At 35.7% G+C, this 22,729-nt stretch overlaps 2 protein-coding genes across 3 annotated transcripts in view; one reads left to right on the top strand and one right to left on the bottom strand.

Moving 5' to 3' along the window:
• Window positions 1-22,729, top strand: part of LOC148950972 (uncharacterized) — a 268,560-nt gene that overhangs the window by 214,850 nt on the left and 30,981 nt on the right. The gene's annotated exons all lie outside the window — the stretch shown is intronic.
• LOC148950973 (protein CFDP2-like) lies at window positions 19,667-20,236 on the bottom strand. The gene has a single exon (XM_089090972.1). It carries the CDS (start codon window positions 20,234-20,236, stop codon window positions 19,667-19,669), a length of 570 nt encoding a protein of 189 aa, XP_088947098.1.

The following is a 22,729-nucleotide window of genomic DNA, read 5'->3' as shown; positions in this document are numbered from 1 at the left end:
AATGAAGTAATACATTCTGATCGTTTTTATATCAATAAAAAAAAAATCATATTTTGCAACCTAATAGAATCCCTACTAATATATTACATGGGAAACGGTTGGCTTTTAAAAATGCTCTTCATAAACTGAAGAAGTGAATTGCCATTCAGTAATATATTTTTATCCAGTTACCCTTTCACCGTTACTTTGAGAGGGTCTTCATATTTTGTTTTTTGTGTTCTTTTTAAGGGTCTTTTTTATGTTTTGATTTTTATCAGTATTTTTTCTTTTTTTTTTTAATATTGTGCTCTGAGGACGGTCAAGCAGAGATATTGACCGATATATTTGCTTTGCAATATACGTTTTTCACTGGCTAGTATTATCCTCGCTTCTATCTTCTTTACGTTTTTTTGTCATGATTAGCCAGTGTGTTCTCAGAAATTATTCAGCTAATGCTGTAGTCTTGGAATTTAGTCTTAGCTTCGATCTAAAGATGGACGCGTGTACCTGCTTCATCGACACACAACCCCCCCCCCCCCCCCTCGAGAAGATAAATATGCTTTATTAATTTTTGAAAGGAAAAACCCTGTAGACATCCAAGAACTGCGTATGGTGTAATTTGCGGTAATTTTACAACACAGGTATAATCTTATAGCTTTTGATCGGTACCAAGAACAGATTTTAATTGAACAGCCATATAGATAAAGCCATATAGATAATTGCCATATAGATAATTGCCATATAGATAATTGAACAGCCATATAGATAGGGGCAAAGCCTTTCGTGGGAACTTTGGTTCGAATTAAATAAGGCATTCTTCTTTGATGAGTGGTGACAGATGGGGTAAATATACCTTATAAACTGATGTAGTTTTGCGCTCTGTTGGACTCCTGTTTCTGCTACAATTAGTGTTAGTACTGGTGGGATTAGTAATAGCTCTGTTATAACACTACAATGCAAGTTTCTGTAGTCTCTGGTTTCTTGTCACTGCACATGATTTTTAGGGGTCTTCAGCTTATTCTTGTGTCTTTTGTATTTTTAATCGATTTTGATATGTTTTCGCTGATCGTGAACAAGTTTGCGATTGAAATATTCCGATTCTGGCTATAACTGAACCACCTCCGTCTGTTCCTATTTAATACATCTGTTCACACTCGTTCTTTAATAAAACTTTTGCCATACGACACGTGCTCTGTCAGAGTTGTCTGAACAAATATTAACTTCTTAGAAATGTTTTCTGAAAGACATATTTAGAACCAACATCGCCTCTCCTTTAGGTTTATTTCCAAGCAAGTGTTTCTTTTCAATCGGCCAGATTTATAGAGTAAATTTTTTCTTCAAAAATAAAATTTTTGAGTGAGTACGACTTTTCACTATTGCTTTTGCTTGATTAAACTAAGTGAAAGGAACTGAATACAGAAGTCACTTTTTTGGTCAAATCTTTTCTTGTGTCTTTAGATGTCTTAGGTTGAAACAATGTCAGGATGAATCTTTGTCAAAAATTTATCCAAAAACATTGCCTACATTCATAGACTTCAGAAAAATGCCCCTCAAATAACAGACTTTTCTTCCAGTCATAAAAGTCAAAACAATCTTTGTTGTTTTTCCGATCAGGGATATTTATGAAGAATATTTTCTTTGTCAGAACGGAAACCTCTATATTGGAATGATCTATGGGTCTTTTGACTATTGTTTTCGCTTGATTAGAACTGAAGGAGGGGAACAGAAGCGAAAGGCACGAAAATGTTGGTTCATGTATATATTTTGCTGTATTTATTCATCCTTGAAAATCAGTACCAGTATTCATAGTTGCCAAGTGTCATCTATTGTTTTACGAAATGTCCTCGATATTCACTCTCCAGGTTTTAACTGGATTCTTTTCCTTTCTCTCTGGTCATTATGGCTTTGTATTGAAATCACTGAAATAGAAAGTTTTTCTTCTTCATTGATTTGGGCGTTGTTGTTGTTGGACATTTTCATTGTCTAATGAAACCGTGCGCGGTACTTGATACTGGCACGTAGGGCTCCATTTCCTGAAAGTAATTTGTCAATAAATGCATCAATGAATTTATTCACTCGGAAACAAGGTCAGAAAGAGGATATGTTCAAGGATTCATTCAGATGGAATCTCAATTATTATACAAATACCCCTTTGACTTTTAGTTCACATCAAATGTGTTTATATATTTTTATAATATCAAAATGTATCTAAATAATTTAAAATTTGTTGCATGTTTGATTAATTTCATCTTTGTCTTCAATTGATCCAGCCAACACTGGGTTAACAGTTTCATGGGATAGCTTCTTTTAACCTTTCAAATTTATTTATTTATTACTGAGTGACAAAAAAATGGATTGTACCCAGGATTTGTCATGGAGAATATGCCAAGCGTGAAATTTGCTTTTCTGATGTGAAACGAATTGTTGGAACTGAAAATGCCCTTTTTTGTTTCTTAATTTATGTATATATTTATAAATAGTATTAAATTTAAATACTTGGACATGGGAAATGTCCAGGAAATGTCCTGGAAATGATACTTTAGTATAAGAACAATTTTTATTTGTGAATGAAAATCCTGGAAATTAAAATTTAATTTTGGTGTTTTTTTTAAACATTCTCCCAAAATTTTCAGGTTGTTTCGTGCCGAAAGATATTTTGGTATTTGGCTGTTCATGGGAAGGGGTTTGTGGTCTGAATAGTTTCATCGGAGAACTTCCGAGTCAATATGAAGAGTCGTTTTTTTCTATATAAAAAATTCCCAATGCGCCCTTCCCACAACGAAAAATGAGTTTTTAGGAGGGGATATTGCAAATATCTGGCCTTTTTTAAGTAGTTGTTACATTTCAGTTCCTTTCAGTGCTTGGACATGAGAAATGCCCAGGGCTTGTCCTAGAAATGACACTTTAGTATAAAAACTAATTTCTTTGGTTGTAGCGATGACAATTTTTAGGTGTGGTTATAAAAGAAAAGGGACTGGGCTTAATTGTGGTAATAAATATTGACCACGTCAAATGTAATATCGTACCTTAAAGCTGAGAACTTATAATATGTAGGTTCCCCGATATCCCCGAATATAGTAATAAGGAATGTGTTAATTAGGCTAGTGCCACCCTCGGTTAATGTGAGAAAATAGAATAATTTTACACGTTAATGTGGCCTCTTTTTCTTGAGTGATCTGGAGATCAGATTCCCTGGGAACGTCCTTGGAGATTTTGCGAACTAATTGCCTATTACTAGACTAGATGCAGACATACAAAGTGAAATAAACACTGGTAAAAAACAATAGATTTATAGGGACTTACATATTTAGGTGCACAGCAGTGAGTCACTTCAAACCACAACAATGGTGACAGAGATATAACAATCAAAGAATTGCCCAGATCGTACGCCGAGTAATTCTGTCTAAGCGGTCCTGATTCTCAAATACGAATCCCTTTAAAAAGCACTTCTACCCCACTATCAAACGTAGCTCTTTAGTCTTGCGCTGTAAGAACTGGTTCACCATTGGCTTGAGTGGCCCAAGGATGCGAACCCTTCGTCCAATAGATTGTTTTAAATATTTCTGATGATTCAAACATTCGCACGGTTCTTATCATTTAAACTTCCTTAGAAATATTGTGCGTAGAACCTTTCTTATTGCTCACTGTCTTAGCGAAATCCAAAGCTTGGATAGCGCCGTTCTTTGTCTGAGGCTAACTGCGGTTTCTTTCTCTTTGCTGATTAAGGACTTTTCATTTTTGAAACTAGATTTAGCTTAATTATAGGAGTCGGAATTATATTTAGATAGAAGGAACTTTATTTCGGTATTTTAAATACATCGTGTTTTACTCCCGGTACATGGTGAATGAAAATCCTGGAAATTAAAATTGAATTTTGGTGCTTTTGTTAAACATTCTCCCAAAATTTTCAGGTGGTTTCGCGCTGAAATATAGTTTGGTATTTGGCTGTTCATGGGAAGGGCTTTGTGGTCTGAATAGTTTCATGGGAGAACTTCCGAGTCAATATGAAGAGTCGTTTTTTTCTCAAGAAAAAATTACCAGTGCGCCCTTCGCACAACCAAAAATTATTTTTTCGGAGGGGATATTGCAAATATCTGGCCTTTTTTAAGTAGTTGTTACATTTCAGTTCCGTTTAGTGCTTGGACATGAGAAATGCCCAGGGCTTGTCCTAGAAATGACACTTTAGTATGAAAACTAATTTCTTTGGTGAATGAAAATCCTGGAAATTCAAATTGAATTTTGGTGCTTTTGTTAAACGTTCTCCCAAAATTTTCAGGTGGTTTCGCGCTGAAATATAGTTTGGTATTTGGCTATTCATGGGAAGGGCTTTGTGGTCTGAATCGTTTCATCGGAGAACTTCCGAGTCAATATGAAGAGTCGTTTATTTCTCAAGAAAAAATTCTCAATGCGCCCTTCCCACAACGAAAAATGAGTTTTTCGGAGGGAATATTGCAAATATCTGGTCTTTTTTAAGTAGTTGTTACATTTCAGTTCCGTTCAGTGCTTGGACATGAGAAATGCCCAGGGCTTGTCCTAGAAATGACACTTTAGTATAAAAACTAATTTCTTAGGTGAATGATAATTCTGGAAATTAAAATTGAATTTTGGTGCTTTTGTTAAACATTCTCCCAAAATTTTCAGGTGGTTTCGCGCTGAAATATAGTTTGGTATTTCGCTATTCATGGGAAGGGCTTTGTGGTCTGAATCGTTTAATCGGAGAACTTCCGTGTCAATATGAAATTGTTTATTTCTCAAGAAAAAATTCCCAATGCGCCCAACGAAAAATCACACAACGAAAAATGAATTTTTTGGAGGGGATATTGCCACTGTCTGACCTTTTTTAAATGGATGTTGCATTCCACCAGAGTTAAAGCTAGAATCCAGTAATGGGAATGGCAATTATGACCATTTTCTAGATTTAGATATTAATGTTGCACCTAATAATACAATAATTTTTTAAATATATAATAAAACAGACGGTTTTAATTTTGAAATAGTTAATTTTCCATTTCCTAAAAGTAATATACATTCGAAAATAACATATTCATCGTATTTTTCCCAACTATTTAGGTATGCAAGAATTTGTACTAATTACATCGATTTTAAAAACAGAACTAAATTACTTAGCAATAAGCTAATCGTAAGAGGTTTTTCCGCAAATAAACTTGCTTGGTAGATTAAAAAGCTTTGTTTTCTGTACAATCAACTTTTACATAAGTATAATAGAAGTTATCGAGATATCTTGAACGATATTTTGCGGTAGCCTGTCGGAGGAATATGGTTTCTCTTCCCGGTAGTTTAGGGTTGGTTGCGACATATGTAGGTAAAGGCTAACGTATGATATTTAGAATTTAATTCTTAGAATTTGAGTAAAAGTGGAAATCTTCCGGGGGATGGCTGTGATATGTAATTATTTGGAGTTAAATTGGCTGAAGGTTTGGCTCTCAGTGTTAAATAAAGGTTGGTTAAGCATGCTTGGATAATTTTTTTTTTTTGGGGGGGGGGGTATATTTTTGGGGGGATTTTGGATTTTGTTTATAGTTATTCCGTAGGTGTCACTACATATGGGTATGCCTGATTATGGCATGGCGCCCTCATTTTGCCTGGGTAATGAAATTTAAGCGCCGAAACCCATTTATGCAATGAGTTTTCTTCTGATGAGCCCCGATATGTGGTGATCACCTCGGGAATATAATGTTTTTGTAGATTTAAGGTGCTATAGCTTGGTTTTGGAACATTGACCTATACTTATTGGTGTTAATTTTGCTCTATTTTGGACTGCATTTTCGGATTATCGGATTGGATATGCTGTTTTGTCTTAGGGAACTGGATGGATGAGTAGGTCTAGACCTTGTTCAAGTGCTCATTTATTTCAGTTACTAAAGTAGGAAGACAGTTTTTTTTTTTTTGTTAGCCAAGTGATTACCGTAATACATCATAAAACATCAATCCCATCAATACCATCAATCCAAGTGGCCACCCAAAGAAAGCCATGAAAGCACTTGGTAACGGGTGACCACATATATCTCCCTTATCAAACAATCAAAACAAAGGCAAACAAAAATGAATCAAAACAACCAAATTATAACCGATCTCTCTCATGAAAATAAAAATAAATATGTAAAAAAGAATAATAATAATAAAAAACCTATGAACAAAGACCCAAAGTAAAGTTTTTAATTTTATTCTTAATTAAACCAAGGTGCTCCAACGCCCGAACGCTCTCTAGAATAGAGTTCTAGCACTTAGGAACTTGAAATCTAACACAAAAACTTGCTCTAGTTCCACCTCTGTATTCAGTGATTAGATTATCTGCATTGTGGGATCTGTAACTAGGAAGTGATATGAACGTGATATGAACTTAAAAAATCATGAAATGTGTCAGGACTTACACAATTGCGCAACACTGATATGAGAATATTCCTGCTCGATAATCTCGAAGCTGTCCAACATTGTGCTCTTGAGTTTGTTAAAACACGGCGCAGTATTGTTAAAATTTTCCACGTATCCACCTACATGTCGTATCACTTAGTCCTGAATAATGTGCGCTTGTTTCAAATTCGAATAAAAGTTGCTAAATCACAGCACACGTCCGTATGAACTTCAAGGATGGACTGAAGCATGATATAAAAGTATTTTAAATTGTGGTAAAAAAAATCTTAAGACGTCTAATTGGTCAAAATCTTCGTGTCATCTTCGTTGCAACAATATCACTATTTCGTTTCGAAGAGAGATTGTAATCTATGCTGAACCAACATATCGCGTCTAGTGCACTTGATGAACTGGCAAACAAAATTTTTCCATAAATATCCTGGGGCTCATCTACTCTTGAATACAAAATAAAATAAGTCTTTGCAATATTAACATATAGTAAACTCAAACTAGTAAAAACATGTAATTTTTAAAAACACCATTAGCCTTCAAAATCGATTTATATAAATACCTTACTAGAAAATGATACAACAGTGTCATCATCAAACGAGGTCAGACAAAAATCTGGAAGGTAGAACCTTATCGTATCAACGTACATAAAATACAGAACAGCACCCAGCACCGAATCTTATGAGACCCCTATAGTTACACGAAAGTGGACAGAAGCGACATCATCTATCATAAGTTTAATTAACCTACCATTCGTACAGCTTTTAAACTATTTTAAACACAATTCTTTATACCTATACTTTGTAATCTTCGCAATAAAACACTATAATCCACTGTATCAAAAAGTTTCTTAAAATCAAAGAATACTTTGGGGGGAATTTCACCCTTTTCTAAACAATTATTCACGAAACCAATGAGATGAATAGCAGCATGACTAGTAGAGTGGCCAAAACCAAACTTTGTCTTACTTATTAGGCCATGCTTCTTAATAAGATAATAAAGGCGGCGATGGACCATTTTCTTAAGTATCTTGGAGAATAACGGCAATATCGAAATAGGTCTCAAGATACGCAAATCTGACTTCGAACCTACTTTGTGCAGCGATGTTACTTTAGCCTGTTTCAGGGTATGTCGGGAGGTCCCTTTTGCCACGGATATGTTAATAATGTGAAGTAGGGAAGAAAGTATATACATCATTGTGATTTGATAGTCCGTAGGTTGAGACCGTCAATCCCAGTAGAATATGATTTAATATTTTTTTTAAATATTTGCAATCCCATCACTTTTGCATTTTTTAGACTGAAACTCCTGTCCTTCTCGATAATTCATTAATTTATCTGAAAATAATTTTCTGAATCTTTTCTAGCGCCCTAAGAACTAAAAAACCTATTTTGATTAAAATTGACCAAAATGATTGGCAACAACCTCTTCATAACTTACCAAGGTGTCAGTACAAGCAGAATGGCTGTAATTTTTTCTTCCCATGAATACATTGATAATTTGCCACGTTGCTTTAGTATCACCCTGTGCTCACTGAACTTCTTACTAAAATACCTCTTTTTAGCTTGTCGTCGAAGAAAGTTTTCTCTGTTCCTTGCCTTTCTGAACTCCTCGGGATGAATCGGATCACAAGTGGTCAAAGCTTGATCATGTACCAGATTTCGTTTATTTCTCTCACTGATTTAGTCAGTTTTTCATGGTTTTCGTGGTTCATCCTTCTTCTGCCTGACAGATCGCAAGGGACACTTTCTACCGTAAATTGGTTGTAAAGTAGACATGAACTTATTGTAAGTAAGTGAAGAATCATCAGTTATTTCTAACACAGTGTTCCAGCTGAGATAGATCAGTTCCTCGCCAAATTGTTTCAGGTTTTCTTGTCTAAGCGCTCACACCATTACTATCTTTGATCTTGCATAAGGTTTTCGCGACAAGTTAATTGAGCCATTACTTGGAGATGGTCAGAACCGGGGTGTACAACCATATCTGCACAACTATGGTTCAAACTAGTAAGAACCAACGACACCATTATCAATCAGACTAGCAGAGTGACTTGATGTACGAAATGGAGCATAAGCTAAGGGGTAAAGATTATTTGAAACCATATAGATAAAAATAAGAGTCAAATTATCACCTGTAAGATGCAAAAGGTTATAGTTAAAATCCCTGGGGCTTCACCCAAAATCCCATGATTTTATATATATATATATATGTATATATATATATATATATATATATATATATATATATATATATATATATATATATATATATATATATATATATATATATATATATATATATATATATATATATATATATATACATATATATACATATATATATATATATATATATATATATATATATATATATATATATATATATATATATATATATATAAAATAGTGTCTGATAAGTTTCATGCAGTTCAAATGGTTTTTTACTAATTTGATGAAGCCTTCTTCATCTTCCTCGTAAATCAAAAGAAATTGCGTGGACGTCTTTAACGGTTGTTCACTCTCCTGAATGCTATGAAGCATACGCATTTCTTATTCAGTGTATGATTAGTTCGTACATTTGCTTTGTTAGTTTTTTACTTCCTTCCTAAAGTGTCTGGCCCATCAGCAATCAGACTTGCCGCACTTCAGTTTTTTTCAAGGCTTTTGTTAGATGGTGTTTCTAAAACGAAGAACCCTGCTAGGCTCTACTGCGTCAGAGAATGAAAGAAAGAAGTTTATCGTTCCATTTGTGGATATCATGCTTTCCCTAGAGCTATGTGGGAGTTATTAACTTACGAAGTTTCAGGTGAGGTGTAGTGGAAACTATCACTCGGGAAAGACTTCATGCTTGATAGAACCTCAATTCTCCCGTGAAAGAGCGTGTTTTAGTGTTTATTACTTTCTCCTGGCACGTAGTTGCCGATGAAAGTTTAGCTGTCTCAAATCATGTTTTGCGTAGTGGTACTAGCAGATTACTAAAATCTATTGACTACGGGAAATTCTTATTCTATTCATAGAAAAGAAAGCCCGTTTGAAAAATTTCCATCTCTTCTGCTGTTTCAAATCATTTTTTGTCCCAACAGCTCAACTAGCTGGTTATTAAAGTCTATTTATTACTGGAGATTTTGATCTTCTACATATAAAGAAAGCCTGTTTTCGAAATATTCACCTATTTTAAATCATGTTATGTGCATTGAGTTTAAATGGTTGCTCTAGCGGATTGCTAAAGTCTTTTCATGACTGGAGATTTATGCTCTAAATCTTCAAAATCTTGGCGGTGAGATAAAAAGGATGTAATGTTAAGCTCTGTAATATGTACGACGTATATACAAGTCCAAGTCACAGCAAGAGGAAATGAATTAAATATATTTCATGATTAATGGATCTTTGAGGTAAGATTAATAAAAAAAAGATCAATATGCCAATTGGTTTTAAATTGCTCTATTAAATTGCGGAGTGCCCCAAGGCTCCCCTCTTGGCCCCTTGCTGTTCGCGATCTATATAAATGATCTTCATTGCGAACTCTCTGAGTTGGTGTCGGATTTGAGTGAAGACACTGCAAATTCGAAACCAAGAGAATCCCCTGTTCTTTTTACTGACGACACCAACCATTCAGTTATGGCACTCACTGAGAGTCAACTTTTGTTATTAATGAAGGAAGATCTGATCCACATAGAGAGATGGATGAGACTTAACAAGCTCAAAATTAACCACAACAAGTCTACCTTTTTTGTTTTTGGGAGATCTGCAAACTATTCACCGTGGCTGAAAGAACTTGATATCGGTGAATCGGTCATATAACAATGAAAAGTTGTGAAATATTTAGGCGTTCTGATTGATGAAACAATGTGTTTTTCAGAACACATTCAGTGCATATCCTCAAAGATTGCAAAAAATGTAGGATTGTTAAGAAAACTGAAATACCAGTTTCCTAAAAAAGTGTTACGGCTGCTTTATTTTTTACTAATCCATCCGTATTTGTTGTATTGTTGTTCGATATGGTCTAATACATTTTTGACCCATCTTAAACAGTTGCGGTCACTACAAAACCAAACGATGAGAGTATGTCTTATCCTGAATGTTTTCTTTCCTGTCATTAAATGGTTAAGAAAATCTTGATTTAGAAATGTACATTTGTTTGACAACCTTGTTATTTTCCCCAACATTTTTGTCTGTAATAGGTGGAAAATAAATGCTTTTCATCGAGTCACAGCTTGAATTATTTATTTATCCTGCCCTTATAATCATGTATAGAAATTTGCAGCTTAGCTCTGCGTCCCTTTGGTAACCATGGTCTTAAATCTAGCGTGGCCTATTAAGTTGGGATAAAAGTGAATTTTCACGGAGAGTCGTGACGGGATTTTCCCCCCTTCTTCAAAAATTCTTTTGCCACGACATTTTATACAAGGTTTGTTCAAATAAAAATTGGAATTCTTATATTTATTGGACTATGCAACTTCGATTGTAATTTTTTTTTTTTTTTTTTTTGTATATCTGTTCTGAACTATGTTGTCTTGGTTCATTGGTGTTTTCCGTATACTGACATTTACAAAAATAACAAAAAAATAATTGAGATTACATAATCTGCGAAGTGCACTTTGACGATTTATGAATTGGTTTATTTTCCCCGCTTTTGAGTGGCTTCGTCAGATTTTTTCTTTCAAATGTGCCTTTTTTGACGAAACTGGTCTTTCCCCAGCATTTTCTGACTTTAACCGGAGAAAAAACCACGGCATCATAATTTGAATTTTTTTTCCTTGCTCAAAAATTTTGAGTGGCTTCGTCAGATTTTTTCTTTCAAATGTGCCTTTTTTGACGAAACTGGTCTTTCCCCAGCATTTTCTGACTTTAACCGGAGAAAAAACCACGGCATCATAATTTGAATTTTTTTTCCTTGCTCAAAAATTAGTTTGCCAAAATTTTACTACGAAAACTTACATCCTTTAACTCTTAAATTATTTTTATTGTTTGTAAGTTTCGAATCAGGGTAAAAAATTAAGCCAGTTCTAATTTGAAAGAAGATTTGTGTGTAAGTGCTAACAGTCTAACAGTCCTTTGGTAAATCCACTGTTCTTGTTCTGTTTTCGATTCTTCCTACAAAAAAAGATTAAGGAAGGACAAAATTATACCATAAAGTAAAGCTCAGTGACACTTTCCAAAGAGAGAATACCGCTTTCCTTTATCCTTTTTTCCTTTCCGAGATTTTATCCTTTTAACATGTTGTAATAAGAAAGTTTCCTTATTTGCGCAGATCAATTTCTTAATTGTATGTCTTGCTTTTAGTTTGGAGTTTTAAATAATCATATTTCAGTTCCATTAAGGAATGCCTGCATTCTTTTTGGTAGGAGTTTGTTCTAATCAAACCTTCAATTTTTAAGTACAGAAAAAAAGAATTTAAAATTTATTTTAAAAATTTTTTAAAAAAAATACTTAGTCACTGCGGGAATTGAGTTTGAAATCTGAATAAGCATATTCAAAAGAATCCTGAAGCAATAATAAAAAATAAAATTATGAGATTTTTTGTGGTGAAAATGAGGTAGGTGTTCTACACCATGGGGACATTAAGATCGAATTCAAACACCACTAATTATTATGCCTTGAGTCAAATAACTTGCATGAATCTTATTCCTGTAGTTTCTGTGGTCATTCTTGTGCGTAAAATCCCTCTTTCTAATCTTGAGGAAAGATCCTAAGGTAGCTTGTCATAGGTGCCCACAAGCGTTTCCAGACTGAGTATTTTGGTTTCTTCTTTCATAATTTTGTTTCAATGTCTTCTTGACCTCAAACCGAGTGGAGAGGCAGTTGCCCACCCTTCCCCATAGAAAATTACACCCCTGTAATACAACCGGAAGGTTTTCTATGGAAATGTGTCTTTAAATTACTGAAGGAGCTGTTTGGTTACGCCGGTATTGTTAGAACGGGTATTGTCATGAATCAGAGCAGTTTCAGAAGTCACCAAGCCTTTTCTACTGTTTTGACAGTAAACTTTTTTTTTATTATTTCAAGATGACATTTGGCAATGGAGCCAGGGAATCATTGCATATCTTAAGCACCTTTAGATATAAGGCTAATTTTTAGTTTGAAAATGCTGCCATCTTTTTTGGTTTATTTTGGATCAATGAATACAGTCCCATTATCTAAATATGCAATAAATTTTATTAGTGTTTTATTTGTTGAAACCCATTCCTTTCAATGGATTGTAAAATCGATTGGCTAAATAAAATTTTATCCTAAGATATCTATATTTAGTTTTTGCATCCAAACATATCTTGTCTTTTACCCCTTTCTGTGCTAACGGTTGTTGTTTTTTTTGTCACCATTGTTGCCTTCTGATTTTTCCTGGTATTTCTGTAGATAGGTAGATATTTGGATATTTATTGCAAAAAACTCACACAAAATAAAATAGAAAACAAAATATAGGCACATACAATAATATTTTCAGTAATCGCCCCCCTCCCATTGCCTATAAAAATTTTTCTGATGCGTCATTCCCAATCTAATATGTTTCTTAGTGTTTTGAATTGTCCCAAAGTCATTCGAACCCATTGCTGAAGCAAACTGCTCATTTAACCTCCACCTTACTTGAAAATAAATGTTTCCTTAGATCCAGTAATTCGGGACAAAAGGCCATGAGCTGAAGAAGATCCTCGCCAACTTCTCCTAATACGGGGCATGAGTAAGGGCCATCTGTTTTAGCCCCCCCCCCCTAAATATTTCCTTCTTTCTCCAAGTACTAAAAAAAAATAATAGCATCTAACATAATTTTGGCTGTTTAGCTTTTATCTGTAATTGAAGCCCTTAAAGCATTTGTCTGTTTCTGTGAAATTGACTAAAAGCCACGCTTCTATTCCTTTAAACACTCTTGTGAATAAGGTTGTGAATAAGGCTGACTTGTTTCAATCGTAGGCTGACTGATTTTATTTTGTTAGAGATTATTTAGCTGTGGCAATCAGTAGACCTACATTGCCTTCCTTAGCGTAAAAAATGTATGTAAATAGATCATGTACTTACATAAAAACATGCTAATGAAGCGAAGCATTCAGTACACAGGGGCGGATGAGGGCTTTTGGGCCTTTTGGAATTTTGAATGTTTTCATCTAATTTTTCATATTTGTGTTGCCTATGTTGTACCCAAAAACAACTTTTGTGGTTGAAGCAACTATTTTCTACAGATTTCCTTCAGGTTATTTTAACAAGTAATATTTAAGTACATCTGTATTTTTCATTTGATTTCAAAACCTGTGGGAATTGTTTATTTTCCTTTAATTGTAGTTGCAGCTAAATTTCATTACCTAATGGGGTTTCCTCGCATTCCTTTTAGAACCTGAGGTATTTCTTTTTTTCGTTGTTTCTTTCTGTATAAGTAATATTCTTTCACGTTTTTCCCACCAGATTCATTCAGTCCATTCTATTGTTTTTAGTGTATTTCCAAATTTGTGGTTTTTATTCGAAATATTGGCTCGTATGTAATTTTTTTGTGTCCCAGGAGCATTTTTTTTTACCTCTGGTTTTTCTTTAGCCTACACCACGTGGCTGCTGTAACTCAAAATGCGATATGTTGCATAATTGTACCTTTAATGAAGAAACTGAAAAATATATTTTGGGTTTTAACTGGTAATACGGACCAGTGGTGTGTGAAAAGTAGTTTTTCCTGTCATAGAAGATACATAAAAAATAACCTTGTATCAGTAGCTTCATTTTCCAACTATTTTTGTGGCGAGAAGAATAAAGCTTATTTTGAAAAAAATAAAGAAATTTCTAAATATTTTATGAACCCAATAAGATAAGAGAAAATAAATTGAACCAATTACCATAACTTGCTCAGTTTAAAGTGGGTGGGCGAGGATTGGCGATAAGATAGGTATTACGGAGCGGGAGTTAAATCTATAAAAGGAGGAAACTCTTTGAAACCCAAATATAGAACTTAACCTCACTTTATTCTTCCTGTTCAAGAATACCTAAAATATGGAGTTGAACTTTCCTTAGCAAATCCTAACGGTAGACTACAGTGTTCAATTCCCGGAACAAAATTTCAATAAAAGGAACGCAGTTATAACTATAAAAGATCCAGTCTATAAACGGTGAAAATACAAGTAAACTCAAAACTGGGGCGACTCTATGATATATGCCGAGACATATTCAAACTGCACAGTATAATCAGCGCGAAGAGGTTGAGTCAAGAAAAGGGGGGCAAGCTATAATTGCATAACAATTTAAAGGCCAGTTAACAAAGGCCGATGGGTCAGCTACGTAAGAAACATCAAATGGAGGCTATTAACTGACAACAGGAATTGAGTTACATTCAACACACAACAGTCTAACAAAACATAATTGCGGAAATTGAAAAGGCATTGTACAACTTTGATATAAAACATGTGCTGCCCACCTTTTCCGAGAGAATTGTCTACCTGGACGTTTGGTAGTCCATAGTTAGAATTGAGTAACTCTATTTGCTGATTTTTCCAGCACCGGTAGCCAGCAGTGGTTTTTGAACTCAACTTCTGAGCTTTTAAGCTCTATACGTTTATTTATTTCTTTCCGAGGTTTTTTTAATGTTTTTTGCATCACTGGTTTTTTCCTTTATATATAAGTTGGGAATTGGTTTTCATCTTTTTTTTCTTTTTTCAAATTGCTTCGCGAATTCTCCTTGTAAATATATATTATTAGTGTTAAGTTTCAGTCGGAAGCTAAATTTAGGAGTTAAAAACTAAGTAGGGAAAGGGAAAAGGCTTGCTTTAGCGAGGTTTAATAGACCGATGAGAGAAAGTTGGATTTCCGTAAACTTAGGAAAGCTCTTAGACTCTCGAAAAAAAGTTAGATATGACTCTCCAATTTAGAGTGAGGGTAGAAAATATTTTTTCCTGAAAAGGGAAACGAAAGTATTAGTACCATCAAAAATCAAATTGCAATATATTTTGACTGGTTTGATTCTGATGTTTTGTGTTTGACTATCTCTTCGGCGTGATTTGGACACCTTCTTGGCACGCTGTCAACTACGTTAACCTCCTGAATTCTCCAAGAATTCAATCTTGTAGCAACCGGCGGGTTTTACCGATGGTTTAACCACCTGTTCAAAATTATGATGAAATAAAAATGGCTAATAAAAATGTACCCATGCCCGACTCGTCGAAAAAAAATGCAAAATTTTGTATTTTTGCATATTGGACCTTGAAACCTCTGGTACAAGACTCATGGACATTTCGATGAAACTTTCGACAAGATCATCCTCCTTTTGGGGTTTGTGTCCTCATTTTTGTCAAATTTTGTTGTATATTATACTTTTAGAAGGGTGACCAGTTCAATCCCTTACACAATTATGAAGGCCGAAATGCGGTTCAATAATATTCAATCTAATTAAAATCCAATATCGGTTAGAATTTTTCAAGTGTTTCCTAACTTAACTTGACAGCAATTCATGTTTCTGCCGAAAATGATGCCCAGATCGGGAATATGCGGAAAGCTCTATTAATGGGCTCAAATCATAATGGAATTTTTGTTTGATAACTGATTATTGAAAACAATGGTACTTGTATGACATACCCCCTGCAGCTGAAGTTGTTAATGTATTGACGCACTATAAACCGGTTTCTTTCGCTAGTTTCTTTTAATTTAGCGTGAGAAAAGACAAGAGAACTGACAAAATAAATGGGAAATATAAAATTTGGACTATAAATTTGCACATTAGGGGTGGGGGTAAAGTGTTTGGACAATGTGAAGTCAGAAAACAATTCTTACTTCATAATATCAGAATAATTGCAGCTACCACATTTTGCATGCTGAACCGCTGCATTGTACCCACACACACACCCCCACCCCCCGAATGTGCAAATATATAGCCCAAATTTGTTACCAAAGTATTATATTTTTATCACACTTAGGTATATTTTATTAGGATTAACCTAACTTCACTTCTTCACTTCACTGCTGACCCGCTGTATTGTACCCACACACACATCCCCACCCCCCTAATGTGCAAATATATAGCCCAAATTTGTTTCCAAAGTATTATATTTTTATCACACTTAGGTATATTTTATTAGGATTAACCTAACTTCACTTCTTGAGCTGCAGGGGGTATATTGTACAAGTACCAAAGTAATTTGAAAGGGATAGTGATAACCACAATTTACAGTGATATTAATAATGACATTTACTACTACCCCTACTAACAACTCCCCCACACAATAATTTTCTATTACCTTTAAATCTGTCCTTACGATCTCTTTCCCACCCTGTTCGAGGACGACATACTTATCGTTTGGCCTTAACAGGATGGACGGAAAGAACGATCTTTGGCTATCTGTCATCTTTCATCCGCAAGATGACTCTTAGCAATCTCAACTTCTCTCTCATTATAGCCGTATAAATTCGGATAGAATTACATTTTTGTACAGCTTGTCAATTTATATTTGATGAGTCAAACGACCACCCAAAACTATTATGATAATCAAGGGCGTATCCAGGATTTTTGTTCGGGGGATGGGGCTATTTTTTTGGTTAAAAACCGCGTAGAAAAATTTTACGCACTATTGTTGTGTTTTTACGAGTTTGGTCAAAATTTCGGTGGGGGGCTCAAATCCCGTACCCCTCCCCCTGGATACGGTCTTGACGATAATTGATAATTAAAATTTTTTTGTATTATAAATTTTTTTTTTTTGTTTAACTAAACTTAATGTATTTTAAGTATTGCGAATCATAGGCAGCAATATAGCGCTGCCTAAGAAAAGAACGATGTTGGCACAATGTTTTTTTTTTCTAACCAAGGCTCTTCGTATAGAAGTAGTTGTCATAGAAAATTCAAAAGGGGCTCGTTCGATTTAAAATTGAAAGTCCTAGTGCCCTTTTTAATAGTCGAAAGTGATTGGAGGGGGACCAGCCCTCCCCCAATGCCCATCATTTCCCCAAACACATCTAATCAAAATTCTGAGATAGCCATTTTGTTCAGCGTAGTTGAAAATCCCAATAATTATGTCTTTGAGGATGACAACCCCCCCCCCTCTGGCCCTCAGGTCAAAGGCTATAAATTATACTACTTACTTTACTTAACTCCCATCCGGCCGGATTGGCCGACTCGGGGCTTCTCCTCTGACAGAACTATGGCAAAGCTTCTTATACGATTCCCTGTTCGCTGCAGTCCGAAGGAGTACCGACAGGGGATGGCTGGGAAAGTTTTCCCTCCAGCGCTTGGGAGGTCGTCCTTTTGGCCGGGAGACATCAATCCTTCCTTCAAACGCAATTTTTGGAAGTTGGGCTAGGGACATCCGCTGAACGTGGCCTAACCATCGAAGCTGTTGAAGCTGGATGGTCTGCATGATGGTCTGGGAATAGTTGAGCGAAGACAATAGCCGTTCGTTTGATATTCGGTCAAGGTAGGTGATGCCAGTAAGCTTCCTGAGGGATTTTGTTCCAAAGGCCGCCAACCCGCGTTTGTCTTATACTTTCAAGGTCCATGTCTCTGCTCCGTACGTTGTTACCGGAACCACAAGAGCTCGAAAAGGGCGTATTTTTAGTTTCAGTGACAGATGGTTGTTTTTCTAGATCGATCGCAAAGACTTGAAGAAGGCTGAAGCAAGGGCAAGGCGTCGTTTAATGTCTTTCGAGGAGTCGTTTGTGGACGTAAGCTCACATCCAAGGTAAACGAAAAGGTCAACCCACACGATATCTTGCCCCGGGATCATAATTTTTCTGGGTTGAAGGCCTGTATCTATATGCCGCGTTACCTTCATGGCTTTTGTCTTGTTAGCATTGATTTCCATCCCAAAGGAACTAGCTGCATGATCAATATCGTTAGAGCTTGATTGCAGTTCCTCTAGTCGTTCGTTTAGGCGATTAATGTCATCGGCGTATGCAAGCAAGTCAAAGAGGTGTCCACTGATGAGTGCTCCCGTGTCATTGGGCACCAGTGCCAGTACAGCATTCAGGAATTGGCAGAACAGAGTGGGGAAGAGTAGGCATCCTTGCAGCACTCCTGAACAGGTTGAGAATTCTTCAGTAAAGCCTTCGCTTGTCTGTACCATGCTTCTCGACTTCTTGTACATGCTCTTGACAATGTCAATAATGTCAGTGGGAATACCGTAGTGTGCCAAGATGTGCCATAGGCCATCTCGCCAAATTAGATCGAAAGCTTGTTTGAAATCGATAAACAGCTGGTATAGCTCTTTCCCGAATTCCAGGTATCTTTCCATAATCTGTCTTATCACAAAAATTTGGTCTATGGTGGATCGGTTTTGACGGAAGCCAGCTTGATATTCAGGGATTACGTGTCTTGTCAGGTTTCTGATCCGATCAAGGAGAATTTTCGTAAGGACTTTAGCTGGTTGGCAAGTAAGCGATATGGGTCTGTAGTTGTCGCAGTTACTTTTAGATCCTTTCTTGTGCAAGGGCACTATGACAGATTTCGACCAAGACTCAGGGAAGTATTTTATTTCCCATACAGCTGTTACTATTTTGTGGCACAGATCAACGACGATATCATATTCCACTTTTATCAGTTCTGACTGTATACCGTCCATTCCGGGTGCCTTATTTGACTTGAGGGATTTGAGTGCGGCTTCTACTTCTGACCTTAAGGGTGGTGGGGGTGGTTCCTCATCTCTGTGTGCTGGGAACTTTCGAAGCCCTTCAGGATCTGGGTTTACTGTGAGATTAAGCTTTTCCTGGAAGTATTCTTTCCAGCGATCTCGGATTCCGGCACAAGTAGTGATTTTGTGTCCATTTTTATCTAAGAGATCGAGGCACTTCGCTTCCTTGCGGTTTGTCAGCTCTCTAGCACGTTTGAACATGAGGTGTGAGTTACCCCTACGGGAGTCCTTCTCACACTGCCGACATTTTTCAATAATCATGTCTTTTAGTGCTTGGCGGGTTTTCCTCTGAATTTGACGTTTAAGGTTTTTGAATCTATCCTTGCTTTCTCGATCTTGCTTGTTTTGGAGAGTTAGTTTCTCGGTACACATATCAATAATCTCCTGGGTAATCCATGGCTTGTCTTCTGAAGATTTACGGCCGAGGACGAGCTCAGCTGTCTCGCATACGGCCAGGCTGCTTTGCGAAACAAGTAGATCGATGTCGGCTGGACTCAGCAGATCAGGTGTTTCTTGCAAGGTCTTTGACAGTCGTTCGTTGAGCTGCATTCTATACTCTTGTCTCGTTTTAACGTCCTTAAGGGCTTTTATCCAGAATCTTGGAATGTTTTGTTTCGACTTGACAACGACCTTTAATCTTAGGCAAAGCAATGACATAGGGAGATTGTGATCACTGTCAAAGGCCCCACCTCCTAGCGGCACTGTGTCTTTGAATGAAGATTTCCATCAGCTGGACACTAGTATATAATCTATCATGTTGGCAGTCCTTCCATTGGAGGACCACCACGTGACTTTTCTCTTTCGTCTGTGCTTGAACATTGTGTTTGTGATAAAAAGCTCGTTATCTCGGCAGAATTCAGTGAGTCGTTCTCCTCTGCCGTTGATCTGTCCGATCCTGAACTTGCCCATGACATCTTCGTTTCCGCTATTGTCACTCCCCACGATGGCATTGAAATCCCCGAGGACTAACACGATGTCTTTCTTCGGAATGGTGTAGACAAGGCTCTGGAGCTGAGAGTAGAAATCTTCCGACTCTTCGTCCGATCTTGATGAATCCAGAGCATAGACCTGCACCACGGAGAGGTTTTTGAACTTGCTTTTGAGTCGGATCATCATTAATCTCTCCGAGACAGACACCACTGATAGAAGAGATTTCCTTGCTGATTTTGTCAGCAAAAAGCCGACTCCTTGTCTGTGTGTTCCGTCTTGTCTTCCAGAAAGCAGAAGGGTTGCGTCTCCTATCTGTTCTTCGCTGATACCTGGTAGATGAGTCTCTGAGAGGCCAATGATGTCCATTTACCCCATGATGAAGTTACCCATTATTAACATGTAATGTTTTTATGGAAGGGCTGTTGTATAAACTGTGGAAAGGACTCATTCGATTGGTAATCAGAAGTCTTAGTGTCCTTTTTAAGAGTCAAAACTTATTGAAAGGTAAATATCCCCCCCTCCCCCACGTCCTCTTTTCGCCAAATGAATCCAGTAGAAATTTTGGGATAGCCATTTCATTCAAAATAGTCCAAAGATCACATAAAAAGGCCTTTGGGTTTGAAACAAACCCTCAGAGCCTGGGGGCAAGTGGTCGTATAAGCTGCAGAGTAGGCTCATTTGATTGAAAGTTGAAAGTTCTAGTTCCTTTTTAAGAGTCAATAGAATTTTTTGGGAATGGTATTAAGTTTTATTCTTCAGGTCAACTATAGGAGGTATAAAACTAAATTAAACAGTACTATTTGTGTCAAGATTTTCAAATGGGTGTAGGCTGTTAAAAATTGTTGAAGAAGTTTTCCACAACGTACAAAACAACATCAAAAAAAATTTTGATGCGTTTTATAAAGTTTTTATCCAAAGTTTTAAATTTTGGTTTGTATCCAAATAATTTTAATTCATTTGGCTTTTTATCAACCCTTACTTCTTAAATAACTAAACTGGCTTTAAATATGCCAATTTCTACTTTAAATCTATGCCTGGTAACAAATTTTTCTCAGTCATTTACTGACTTAACATTTTGGATTTCCTCCCTGAAGTCTTAGATATATTATTCTATTTTTCCATGAAAAAGACTATGTAACGAATGGAAATTAATTAAAAAAAAACTTTTTCCACTTAATAAGTTTTTTTTTGAAAAATGTATAGAACTCCATTAAACCAAAAATGAGCAGAATTAAAATCAAATAATCTATCAAGCATAAACTACCACAAAGCCCCATCAATGAATAAATGAATGCCAAAACGAACAGAAATAACAATAAATAACCGATTCAAACTAAAAAAAACAAGCAGAAATAAACATGAGTAGGGCTGACAACCCCCGTGCTTTCTCAAAACCAGAACACAATTTGCACTTTACTGAAAACAAAACACATTTTAAATGTTTTCACTTTTTTATGCTTACCTATCTTTAACTATTCTATCATAGCTTTCAAGATGAATAAACAGTGGTGAAAGTTGAGAAGATTCAGACATCGCTGAATTGCTGAATTTTTCAATTAAATTTTTCGTCATTTCACATCTGATTAACCATATAAATAAATATTGCATTTTTCAGAAAAATAAAACTATTACTTAATGGAGAATTTATTTTCTTTTCATTTCGGTAACCACTAAAAATGAAAATAGCGTATTTAAAATATATATCGTTTAAAATTTAGATTTATGAAGTTTAAACATTTCGGTAATCTAAAATTGAAGTTATTAAAGTTTTAAATTAAATTAAATTAAAGCTATAAAGTCAAAAAAATTATAGCGTTTTTTTTCTCTCTTTCTTGAAACTCCATAAAATGCTGCGAATTTGTTTGTGCAATAGATTTGTTATAACGGAAAATTCCAAAGGAGGGAATCTCGCTAGGAGGGAATTAGTTTTAGGAGGGAGTTTAGTTTCTCGAAAAAATCTATAAAATATGGTTAAATTGCTTTACCGGATGATTTTTCCCAGTCCAAAAACTCCATAGAGATTGGAGCTCCTCGTGGGAGAATCCTCGGGGGAATGAAATTCCTAATAAAATGTTTTAATATATTTTAAGCCCTAATTACTAAATGCACATTGTTGGGTCCAAAATTTCCCTTGGAAGAGGGTCTTCAAACACTTTACAATGAGATATCTCGCTTTAAGACATCTCACCTCTCCCTTTATCCGTCCTTTCGGTCTTCTGGTTCTGGCTGTAGGTAATAGTTTTTTTTGGGGGGGGGGTTGAGATTATAATTTAAATTTCTAGGTTTCCAGTATTTGCACAACTCTTTGTTATTCAAGTGTTTCTGACCCTTGTCCTTGAACTATGAGGCCCAAAATTAATTCAGACTTGCGTACTTGGGGGTGGATAATTGGTAAATTACCCAAGTTTTCTGTCCACCTTATTTTGAGGATCGGCATCAAGTCTCATATGCTGTTTTTTTTTTTTTTTTTTTTTTTTTTTTTTTTTTTTTTTTTTTTTTTTTGTTGTTACACCCTACACGTCATGAATTTACTAAGTGCTAGATCAGCAGCTCATTATTCATTCTTTGAAGTCCCCCTATTAATTTAATTCTCCCATGCAAGTGGTATTTCAGACAATAGTTCTCTTTTTGCTGTCAGTCAATTTGATTAGGGTCTAGACTACGTGTTGTTTCTACGATCCAACTGGGATTGGTGATAATTGACTGGAGAAATTGAGAAGGAAGAATTAGCTTTCAATTAACATGATTCTCCTCTTTTGCTATTGTTTTGACATATCCTGTTTATTTTTCTTTCTCCTAATGATGTAATAGCCTGACAATGTAAGACGGAAAATGTAAGATAGATTTCTTAATTATAAC

Source organism: Artemia sp. Qi Xiang Cuo, chromosome 6 (assembly GCF_049724085.1).
Source record: "Artemia sp. Qi Xiang Cuo chromosome 6, ASM4972408v1, whole genome shotgun sequence".
Lineage (NCBI taxonomy): Eukaryota > Metazoa > Arthropoda > Branchiopoda > Anostraca > Artemiidae > Artemia > Artemia sp. Qi Xiang Cuo.
The sequence above is the reverse complement of the archived record's forward strand: the minus strand, read 5'-3'. Positions and strand labels throughout refer to the sequence as shown.

What these genes read in the sequence shown, in the direction of transcription:
- LOC148950973 (XM_089090972.1), bottom strand. Translation starts at nt 20,236, where the DNA reads ATGGACATCATTGGCCTCTCAGAGACTCATCTACCAGGTATCAGCGAA.